At 37.7% G+C, this 12,275-nt stretch overlaps 1 protein-coding gene across 1 annotated transcript; it reads right to left on the reverse strand.

Moving 5' to 3' along the window:
• Positions 1–4,052: 4,052 nt before the first annotated feature.
• C1H8orf88 (chromosome 1 C8orf88 homolog) lies at positions 4,053–11,862 on the reverse strand. Its single transcript, XM_062502865.1, has 5 exons — positions 11,775–11,862; positions 10,890–10,966; positions 9,200–9,284; positions 5,765–5,871; positions 4,053–4,091 (listed from the first exon to the last, which is right to left on the reverse strand). Exons 1-5 carry the CDS (start codon positions 11,860–11,862, stop codon positions 4,053–4,055), a joined length of 396 nt encoding a protein of 131 aa, XP_062358849.1.
• Between the last annotated feature and the right edge of the window lie 413 nt (positions 11,863–12,275).

The raw sequence follows: 12,275 nt of genomic DNA on the forward strand, positions 1-12,275 counted from the left end.
AAGTTGTGGTTCCAAGTAATGTTAATGTTGTACTGTCTTTCATTACACTTACATTCAAATTGCAGGGTACAGCTAAATTTATGATGTGATAAAATTTGTTATTATGGATGACAAATATCTTTTCCAATTTATCCATTCTAAAATCTGGAAAACTGTGCATTTATTTTTCTTCTTGTGACTTATTTGGTGAAATGATGCATTCTAAAAACTGAAATAAGACAACTATGATAAACTACTTCTGTGACAGTTCAAACTGTCAAACAGTTTTTCCAAAGAGAAAAGTATGTCTTGAATGTATGACTATGTATTTGTGAAAAATTTTATTACTGCATTAATAAACAACCATTACTTAATGCTTCTGTGGTCTCCTTTTACAAAAGAAAGAAGTATGAACCTGAACACACATTTTCACACCTGTCTGCAGAGAAGCTCTAAGTCATTAATGAAAAGAATAAACATAGGGACAACTCTTTGTGCTAATACCGAACTTCCTCAGGATATTTTCTGCCCATGGTTAGAAAAGGCAGCACTATCTTCTCTTAACAGACTCTTAGCCCTTACACTCGCAAGAAGAAATATGTCTGCCTCTCTGTTGTCACTGTAGATCCCCAGACTGAACATTGCACAACCTCTATGTCCTGACCACTCAGAAAATATTTTCTTTAGATCTCTGGCAGATTACTGCAAAATCATTAGAGAAACTGCATTTCCAGCATAAATAGCCATAAACCTTGAACTTGTTTGGAGGGTGGTTCTAGCAGGGGGAAGGGCTACCATATACTCTTGACTGATGAACAGCACCATCTCCATGGGAAAGATCACCCTCTTCAACCAGTGTGCATTTTTGGTAGGGATGGACACGGAGCATTGAGAAGGAAGTGGATACCCACCAAGCCAGCCAGGTCAGCTCAATCAGCCTGGTCATCAGTGGGATGATGGATGTTGCAGCCAGATTGCCCTCACGTCCAGTGATCTGGGGGTCTTGGTTGATTGATTATGAGTCATTGTGCCCTGGCAGCCAGGAGGGCCAACCCTGTCCTGGGGTGCATCAGGCACAGCATCACCAGCTGGGCAAGGGAAGGGATTGTCCTGCTCTGCTCTGAGCTGGGCACCACAATATAGAAGAGATATAAAGCTATTTAAGAGTGTCCAAAGGAGGGCCATTAGGATGGTGAAGGGCCTACAGGGGAAGCCATACGAGGAGGCTTGAGGTCACTTGGTTGGTTCAGCCTGGAGGAGACTGACAGGAGACCTCACTGCAGTCTGCAACTTCCTCATGAGGAGGAGAAGCAGGTACTGATTCCTTCTCTCTAGTGACCAGTGACAGGACCTGAGGGAATAGTATCAAGTTGTATGAGGGGAGATTGATGCTAGGCACTAGGAGAAGGTTCTTTACCCAGAGGGTGGTGGAACACTGGAACAGGGAAGTGGTCACAGCACCTAGCCTAAGAGAGTTCAAGCAGCATTTGGACAACACTCTCAGGCACATGGTATGAGTCTAAGCATATCCTGTGCAGGTCCAGGAGCTGGACCTCAATGATCCTTGTGAGTCCCTTCTAACCGAAGATATTCTGTGATTCTGTAACACCTAAAAGTAGCAATGCTTTTGTTCCCTAACAAGTCATGGTGTAATCACCTGCACCTTGGTCCTCCAGCCAAAGAATGGGCAAGCAACCACTGTAACCTCACACCTCCACAGCAGGTTGACAAGATCTACATGCTACATGACCACTCTCCATTTATTTAGCAGTCTAAGGTTACAAACAGTACCCAAAAAGAAACTTAAAAACCATGTTCAATAAAATACCTTCTTGTCTAGTTTTATTTCTTCTCAACAAAAAAATTACCGTAAGTAACTGAAAGGGGGGAATTTCAACTACAAACAAGCAGTCTTCATTGCAATAAGGTTCTCTATTCCAGAAATGATGACAAGGTGTGAGCTCAAGATTAAGAAAGGCATCACATCTAGGTTCCTGCATGCCAAGGCAATTTGGCTCTTATTTTATCAGTACAGTTCTGAAGCAAGTTATTTGCCTAAACGAAGACATTAGTGCACGTGAGTTACTGTAGAGGACACCAACTGCTCTCCAGCTCCCAGCTGAGAATGACACGCGTTACCTATGGTTTATCTGTCATTTATGCCAGGCTCATGCAGCATGTGGACTGGAATTCCAGGAGAGTCTCAGAAGACACCAGATGCCTACCTTCCAGCAACTGAATCAAGCCCTTTCCCAATAAAGCTCATGAGGCCTTGGTTCTCCACACAAATGTGGATGTCAGAGAGGGATACATGCACATCTAAATTTATGGGCCCATATTACTGATAAATTTCACCTTTATTGCTCTCACAGTAACTCAGTGAAAGTGAATGCTTTTAATAGTGAAGTACAAGGCTTTCCTGTATTGATATGATGCAGTTACTAATCTGTCCATTTTTAAAAGGGCACTGAAATTAGCCTCACAAACGACATCAGTTTAAAGGTTTCTTGTCCTTAATCAAAGTAAATCTACTCATACTCCTGAACAACTGGCTGCTGGTTTTCCTATCCCAAGATGTTAGGCTAGTGTATAGCATGGGGATTTTTGTCACTACTGACGTACCAACAAAGGAAATACAGTGATGTGACATAGATTCAGGGACAATCCTTAAGTGAAAAACTACATACCACACTAAGGTTTGTAACTTTTCCTTTTCACTGGAAAAAAAAATGTATTAAAATCAATCTTAAAATAACCTGCTTTAGAACTTCATGTCAATTAGGTGCTGGACAGATGGAAAAAGTTGTAGCACATCATACGTCTTTGTAACAGTTACTCACCTTTGTATATTTACCAGTAAACACTTTGATGAATCATACAAGAAGTTCGAGAAGTTTCACTTAGGAGTTTTGAGAGCTACACAGAGAAACTGACTCACACTGGGGAAAAAAATCCATATGACCCACTCTAAGAAACTCCCAGTGATTAAAAATTAACTAACAAAAAATTATTTGCATCATTCAGGTAAAGAAATCTAGTGCCAATCTAATGCAGCTTGACAGGCTTTTGCATTACTGCAACTGTCATTTAACACATCCTGATTTAGTCTTCATTGTGACAGAGGGTAAAAAATTGCCTGCAGTACCCAAACGATACTACTGTAGGTCTAAATACACATTTAGAAGTTAATTATATTCATACAAAATACTTATTATTGATGCCTGTCAACCGATGGATGCTTTCAGGAAGTACTTGAACTACTGCTTTACAATTCAGTATTGGATACCACACTCATTCATGTGAAAAGGAGAGAATTAACTCTGCATTGGTACCCATATACCCATATTTAATCCATACCCATATGGATTAAAATCTGTCTTCTTCCTTAGTTTTTTACTTTCACTTTTCAAAGTCAAGAACACTGGACAATTATCTACAAAGAACTTTAAGGAATGCAATGCATGCATAGGCAGGTCTCCTGCTCTGATCCAGGATGAGAGAAAATTTCTCTGGTTAGTGAAACTATTATGTAAGAGACTTCATAGCTTGAAAGAAGGTATGTGCATCCACAAAATATCAAGGAATATCTTGCGTCAAGATGAAGATTTCAAATTAAAAAGCAAGTCAAGTTTTGTCCAAAAACCCCCAAAAACTAGAGGAGCAGATACCCCAAGACACCTGAGACTTGACACAGCCAGTATTTGTTGTTACATTTTTACTTCTGAGGAAGGGAGTTGGGAGCAAACAAAAAGTCCCAGTCAAGTATTTATTTAGAATTTATGGTAGGGCAAAATACATGGCTACATAACACAAACAATTCAATGACAAAATTCTGCCGCACCAATATGTAAAATTATTTGTTTTCACTTTAATCATATTACCATTTCAGGCATTACAAATTAAAGATTTGTCTCTTAAAGCATTCAGGCAATTACAGGAAGAAACAGGCATTTTCTTAAGTTTCACAGGGTCGTACTTCCATTTGCAGGCACCCAAGTATCTTCAAAAATCTTGAAGACCTACATCAAACGTAGCTCCCTCACTGACAGCCTTCAGATCTTCCAAACAACATGTCACTTCTTGCAGATGTCAATGTAAGGTTTGTTCTTTACCTGTATGACAAACCAACCCTCAAATTACTTCAGTTATAACAGATCACTTAAAGTTTTCATTTCAGTCTGCTTGTCACTCTTTTCCACTCCATGTACATTTAACAATTTGATTTTTTTTATTATGGCAAACAGTTCTACTTTCATTAATCATAGAGACTTTATCTAAAATTTTCTTATTGTGTGTCAACACAGTAACATCTGTTCAAATGCTGAGCTATATATTGGTAGTCCTGATCCCCACATCTCAAAAAAAACCCCTGTGTCCTTCAGGACAAATGCAGTCCATGGTCCACCAACTGTAAAAACCACATCTCCCTTGTACAAGTCATTCTATGAAGTTTTCTTCATCTGAAAATACAACTTTTATTCATAAATGGGCACATACTTCAGCAGTGGCTTCAAAAATTCAGAACTAGAAAAGTCTTACTAGAAAAGTCTTCATAGGCATGAACTGTCTGAATACTCAGTTCAACAGCAAACTGTTGAAAACCATCTGCTCCAAAATACAATCTCACTGACACTGTAGGATTGTCTGTTTGTCATTAGAAATTTATTTGCAGGCCATTTTCTGACACTTTTAAGCATCATTTATTTAATTTGACATGCATCTTGTCAATCCCTCTGATTTCTGTGCAGAAAAACAATGATGTGATCAGTAAGCAAGCTGGAATTTTGGCTGAACTAGGTGATCTCACTGGTTTCTGTAGGGACCCTCCTTTTTCCTAGGAATGTAAAACATCTGAAAGCATAGAGATTATCAAAATGTGCCACTCCTAGAAACACAGGTGGTGGGAGAGGGAGGAAAGTTAGGAAATTAAAGAGTTGAGACTTCTGCATCTGAAAGCAGGTTTTCAAACAAATAAAGCTTTCATCTTGAGGGTAAATAGAAAGACGTAAAAAGTAAGATCAGAGAAAGCTGATTATGGTAATATATTAGTTAATTTTTGTTTTTTCAAAGGACAGAAATTTTAAAAGTTTTTAAATGCTTCCAAATGTGGCCAACACAGTAATCACGTGGACATGCTTCTCCATAATAGGAAATGTATTTCTGGCAGAACTACATCCCAATGGTCTCAAAAGCTAACTAGTATGTAGTCTAATTTGAAATGATGTTTACACAGAAGATTTTCCCACACTTGGGATCTGGAATGTGATCCAGTAGATGTTTTCTCCTAGCATATGAAGTATTTGAGGATTATTTCATCACAGACATTAAGGTAGCACACATGGATATCCTTCACCTTCATCATTAATTTCTATTGATTTCTCCCCAAAACAGAAGACCAAAAATGATGATAGCACAAACTGCATTGAGCTCATTAATGGTTTTGTAGTGGACACTGATGCATGAACAACTCAAACACTGAATTTAAACTTCTACCAAGCTGTAAATTTATCAAGATTGTTCTCTTTTATTTTGAAAACATGGAAACATATCTGATCTTGTTCCTGAAAACAAATTAAAAACCCTTTTGCTTTATATGGTACTACCCAGGTTAAGATGTCAAATACCAACCAGAGAAGTTACACACAAAAATTGTGCTGAACTGCACAATCTCTCCTTTGAAGGTTTTGCCAATTTGGTAGGTCAGTTTAAAATAAAATGTTTCCTGTCAAATGACTTATCAAAACCTCCATTTTGTAACGACACTTACTACAAAAAAGGCACTTACTGGCTTTTCAAGTACAATTGGGTGATCAGGAAGAAACTCTGGTTTCTTTTGAGAGAGAGAAACATTTGAAAGCTTCAGAAGGAAATCTCTGCTGTATTGGATCCTTTCTGTGAATATACAAAATCACTAAATTCAACATTCTTGTTTAAGGGATTAAGATTGGGAATTCTGTTTGGTTACTTGCTACACATGGAATATAAAAATCACTTTTAAAAACAGAAGTAATTTAGGTCTCATCTTGCATCAGGAAATCTGAAGTAAATTACAGAGCATTTCACTTCAACTGTATCAAACTGACACAGTAAATCAACACAAAAGAAATAAGGCCATTCCAACCTTACACCAGACAGACTCCATGTATCTTGTTCTAATTAGCAGAAATACCACAAACTGGTCTTGAAGCCCACAAGAAAATCTATTTATGACTCACTCCAAAGTGGCACCTATTTCTAATGGACAGATAATGAAAATGGAGTGTCTCTTTTCTTGGAGCTAGTAAGTTAAATCTATTTCAACACCTACAAGTAATGAAGAGATCTGCTGCATGTAAAATGGCAAATAGATTAATAGCAGTAAAATACTTTTTAGGGGTATGCTGAATCAACAGGAGTCAGAATTTAGGTTTCTCATTTGAGTTTATAGCACCATCTCTATTATGACATAGCTTTGGATACAGTATGTCAAGCAATGTCGTATTTGAGCAGATATTCTCAAACAAGAGCAGAAAACAGAGGAAAGGAATTAGGCAAAGAAGAAACAAACTTTATCTCTGGTCCTTCTTAAGAAGCTTATTCTTTTAGAATGATAGGCTTCCTGCAAGATTGTTACACTGTCACCTAATGGATAATAGTTTTCATTTCTCAGACTGTAGGATGTTGAAGAGAAGCTGACATCAACTATGACACGAATTTTTCCTGCCTTTGCACACAAATGATGCAGTAGCTGGTGAACCTAAGGGAGGGCATGTGGGTAACTTTGAAAAAAAACAGCGTAAAGAATATGAGAATACTAGAAAACTTTTGTCTTGCTTTTACCTCCCCTTGATTAAAAACTTATGAAAATGATGACTTCTGCAAGGCCTTTGACACAGCCCCCCACAACACCTTTGTCTCTAAATTGGAGAGATGTGGACTAGATTGGGAGCTGGATGAAGAACTCGGTGGACAGTTGCATCTGATCTCATATTGGAACAAGTCCAGAGGAGAGTCCCTGAGTTGATCACAGGGCTGGAACACCTCTCCTATGATGACAGGCTTAGATACTTGGGGATGTTCAGCCTGGAGAAGAGAAGGCTCTGGGGGGACTCTGGGGAAGCCTTCCAGTACCTAATGGGGGCCTACAAGAAGGCTAGAGAGAGACTTTTCAGAGGCATGTAGTGACAGGAAAAGGGGGAATGGCCTTAAACTGAGGGACAGTAGGTTTAGGTTAGATAGGAGAACGGAAGTCTTTACTGTGAGTATGGTGAGGCACTAGAAAAGGCTGCACAGAGAAGTTATGGATACCCCATCTCTGGGAGTGTTCAACATCATGCTGGTGGGGTTTTGAGTAACATGGTCTAGTGGCAGGTGTCCCCGCCGATGGCAGGGGGTTAGAACTTGATGATCTTTTAATCCCCTAAAACCCAAACCATCCTATGATCCAAAGAGTAGTGGCCATGTCTGGATGTAGCTCATTGAGTGACGAGTGGTATTCCTCAGGGTTTCACATTTGGACCAGTACTGTTGAATATCTTCATCTGAGTATCTTCATCTGTGAGAGACATTGGGATCAGCAACACCCTCAGCAAATCTGCACGTAACACCAAGCTCGGTGGTGTGGTGGATACACCTAAAGACCGGATACCATCCAGAGAGACCTGAAAAAGCTCAAAGAGGGGGCTCATGGGAACCCCATGCTGCACTTAAGAACTGCTGAGACAGATAATTGAAAACATAGTACTGCTGAAGAGATATCAAATGGAAATTATTATCTGGAACCTAAAGTACAGCTGAACATAAACAGTGGTCTATAAGAAATTTTTCCTGTGCAAGGAGAAACCAAAGACTTATTTGTAAGCAGTAGCTAAACAGTAGGACCTCTAAAGTTGTCTAACTCTGAAGGAAAAGATTACAACAATCAGCAAACAAACAAAAGCCAATTAACCACTGAAAATAACCCAAAGTGACAGCTTATACAAGAGACCAGAATTTGACGAGAATCTGTTTAAGATCTTGGAGAACAAAACAATCTCTACCCACCACAAGCAGAATTGATAAGAAAGGATCAGAAAGACACCAGATAGAACTTGACAAGTCTGTCATCTAACTAGATCCAAAAACCAGAACTCTCTTCTATTTATCAAGACCAAAACTAGAAGAAATGAACCTGAGGTTGAGAGAAGATATATGAAAACTTATTTTCAAGTCAGTAACACACAACAGAACAGAACTAACGCTCAAGAACCTGAGAGATGGTAACCTCAGACTAAGAAAAATATGAAAGCCTCATTAAAACTTAAAAGTATTCTTTCAAATTTTGAGCACTAAGAGCAAAAAACAAACCACATCTTCAGAGATTACTTAAGGACTGGAGATTACAGATGGATTCCTGATCACAGGCAGACACAGACAAAAGAAATTGTCTCAATAAACTGGTGACCTAACCTGAGTCAATGATGCAGTTTCTATGACATATTAAGAATGAAGAATTAGGTAGGAAGCAGGGCAGAGAAGTACAGTGAGAATACATTTGAAATCTGAGATTATCCCTTAATGTAAAAAAAAAAAAAGGAGTAAAATTTTGACTTGGTTAAACTACCAAGTCTCTGTGAGTACAGTAGAAGCAGTACAGAGAAAATAGCATAAGGAGAAAACCTTAATGAGAGTCCTGACACAAATTGTCCAGGATGAATCATTTAAAAAAATTAATGTCTGTCTAACCACCCAAATACTATGATTTCAGAACCACTGTAGTAAGAGCAGGACAAGCAAGCCAAAATACTGAATTCTTAACTTGATTACATTCAATAGTCTGTATGCCACAACTGAGCCCTGCAACAGACTAAAGGATGCAACTCAAATCTGTACTTCTACACACACAAGCAATCTAGACAAACCCAGGATTTTGTGGGAAGAATTTTTTTATGTTTGGGGTCTGTTTTTTCAGGGGGTTGGTAGCAGTTTTTTGTTTGTTTTGCTGGGTTTGTTTGGGTTTTTTTAAGAACCAGTATCCCTTTATGTAAGCAACTCTACCAGTGGAAGTTTTCCACCTCAGTTATGATCAACTTTTATGCCTTCTCTAGAGTGTTATGCGAAAAGCAGAAAAGTTTCATATTGCTCTCCAAACTAGGCATTGGCTGATCAGAAAAAATGAAGTGCAGCCCACATCACTTAAAAGTTCATTTGTCCTCCATCCAGAAAATACAGTCCTGACACAAGTCCCCATGCAGTATTTTACCTTTTTTTGCTCCTGATTCATGTTGTTTTGGTTGACAGAGCATCACAGTTTGAGTTAAGATCTTCACTTCAGTCATTTCAGATGACTAAAATAGGAAGGAAAGTTATGAAGCTCATCTCCTTAAAGCATATTAAAACAAGGATACATGTTTCTTAGTTAAAAGTAACAGTTTAATTTGAACCTGCAGAATGTTACTAGATTACATACAGTAAGGAAATAGTTCACTAAAACAATACAGATTAACACAATGGAGAGGAATTTTTTTACATGGAATTTTAAGTGCTACTGCTAGTTTTTAAAAAGAACACATTTATCCCCTCCTTTTCTGTCATTCCACCTAGAAGACAGCCACAAGCTGTTACATTTGGGAATAATAAAAGCAGGAAGGACTCTCCTTAAGTCCAAAGTATGGACTTGGATTCTCCCACTTAGCAAAAAGGTTTGCTTGATAAGCATCAAGACCCAATACCCACAGTATAATGCCAAGATTTTTCCACCTGCCAAAACCTTGAAGAAAGTGTTTTGGAAAGTTGGAAAGCAGTTTATCCTCAAGAGCTTGTCTTAGCTCTATAAAGGCTCTACAGGTTGGAGGAATCTTAACATCACTCTGAGTCAGATGGGAAGCAGGCAAGAATTGAAAATTGCTCATCAAGCAGGGGTTGCTAGGGCACTATTCAGATGGTATTTGGGGTACCCATGGAACACTTCATGGTCAAAAGTATTATTTAAAATTATTTTCCATATACTACAAAAAGAAGTTTTAAAAAATACAAAAAATACATCTATACCTATATCAAACAAATGCAATATGCAGCTACATGTAGCTAAATACTCATGACACTGAATATTACAACACTGATGACCAGAGGCTTATTTAAGAGTTGTTTGTTCTACTCAGTAAATACTGCTCAAGAGACAACTGTGTTAATTTCTCTATGTTGAATCAAAGACAGGTTCCCAAGATCTTGACTTTTTAAATTTTTTTTCAGTCAAAGGCAGCTTGAAGAAACTTAATACAATAATGAAGGATTAGTAAAGCTCCTCTAAAATGATTTAAAAAATAAAATAAACATAAAAAAACAGGCATTTGTTCCAACAAAAACCCCCATCTATCACCGCTCTGAAAAAAAAACATTCAAATCAGAATCAACAGAAAATCAAATTCAGGCTATGAAACATGAAGCATTCTAGCTGGAAGACCTCAAACTTCATTTTCCAGCAAACAGCTACAACCAATTTCAAGTCTGAAAAACATATTTGTACCATGTCCAAAGCCAAGCCCTTCTAGCAATAAAGCATAAAGTTTTATATTACTGTCTTAAATGAATTTGTGTATGTGCTATCAACAACAAAAAAATGTGATTTTATTATTTACACATAATAAGTGAAGACAGAATACATGCACTCTAACTTTAAAAGAGGCAACTTAAATTCAATAAAGACTGAAGAAATGCCACACAGACTTTTGTAAGAATCTTAAATTCCTAAGCTGCATTTTTCAGCTCTTAGTGTATGCAAATACCAGGGAAAGGCATTCCTGAAACTCAATTCTTTTCAACAGTTCTAATACTGCTGGTTTAGCACATTCGTAGTCAAGGATATTCCAAGGTGGAAATAGTTTTCATTTGGTTACATAACAGATCAGCTGACCTCCAGCTTATAAATAATTATATATTTACTCAATACTCACCCAGTTAACCTCACTCTGCAAACATACTTCAGTGCTGCTGGGTAATTCAGTCCGAATGTTTAATGCAATGGGCGATGCTGGTGAGCACAAAACATTAAGAAATAATAATTTCAACAGACTCCACAATATTATTTTGTGAATATATGCCCCAAGAACATTCCTTGCTGCAAAGAGATTATATGGGCATTTATCCACAACTCAGAAGCTCTACATCACCACAGGACCCCTTTTCCATTACTCCACAAATTTTATACAAAGTAAAAATTTACGATGGCACTTAGCTTCAGTTCACATCAGCACAACTGATGATTTTCTGGTCACCAAAAATGTCTAACTTAACAATAACAACAACTATAATACCGCAGTATCTGGGCTTTAATCTATAGGAATTTAAAATTTAAACCAAAATATTCACACCTGACATAAATACTGCAAGATTTTTTTTTTTCTGCATGATTTTCTGGGTTTTTGTTTTGAATTTGTATGAAATCTAGGTAAGAATAATGCTGTGTAGTGAACTGTACTTGCAATAAAACTTAAATAATCTGTTAAATTATGTGTATTTTATGTTTTCATTAGTAGGAGTAAACTACCCAAGAAATCTAAATTTAACAGAGAAGCCTGATCCAGCTTTCTGAAGCTACATTTCACATGTCAAGCTAGAAGAGCAGTACCAAAGAGCTCTGCATAAACCTAATACAGTTTAAATTCAGATTTTATCAGAGAGATGATGTACTAAGATCAACACACAGCAAGGTATTTACTCACCGTAGCTGAACAAAGTCATTTAAAAAGAAAACAAAACAAGACACATTACACATCCATGTCACTTCCCAAAACATAACCCAAGCTTTGGCAACCACGCACCTCAGCCGTGCTGCTCACCTTGTTTAGAAGACAGTTGATGCACAGGTCGTGCTGGCTGAAGGGATTTACCAATAAACTTTTTTGCTTCTGTAACATTTCGAAACATCGCACTTCAAAAAAGCAGCTGAAATCATTAGCATTCAGTTTCACACATGGATGTTAAACAAGAAGAGCAATCTACCTACTCCTTGTTAGTTGCATTTGACAAGGCAATATTATATGTGAGCAGGAAAAAGCAGAAAGGTCTGATGCATAAATGTTTTTAGATGATTGAACATGCTGGATAAAATTTGCATGAAAACAGAATCAGACGCTTTTGTCATTTTTCCTTCCAACTGAGCTACCCTACCTGCTTCTCAAGAAGATTCTTCCCCTGTATGTCTGTTTGCATTTGGAAAAAGGAGATGATGGATATGATGGAAATAAGGGGGTTTTCAATACCTTAGTTCAAGGGGTTTTTAATTAATTAGCATCAGCATGTCCCTCATCAATCTGTTGCTTGCACAGGAGTTCCTTACA

This window comes from Cinclus cinclus, chromosome 1 (assembly GCF_963662255.1).
Source record: "Cinclus cinclus chromosome 1, bCinCin1.1, whole genome shotgun sequence".
In the NCBI taxonomy this organism is placed as follows: domain Eukaryota; kingdom Metazoa; phylum Chordata; class Aves; order Passeriformes; family Cinclidae; genus Cinclus; species Cinclus cinclus.

Excerpts from the sequence above, each read along its gene's own strand:
- C1H8orf88 (XM_062502865.1), bottom strand. The coding sequence starts at position 11,862 with ATGTTTCGAAATGTTACAGAAGCAAAAAAGTTTATTGGTAAATCCCTT. Across the intron at positions 10,967-11,774 it reads TCAACTGTCTTCTAAACAAG|CATCGCCCATTGCATTAAAC; the intron begins GTGAGCAGCACG and ends TGTGCTCACCAG. Across the intron at positions 4,092-5,764 it reads CAATTGTACTTGAAAAGCCA|GTAAAGAACAAACCTTACAT; the intron begins GTAAGTGCCTTT and ends TTTGTCATACAG.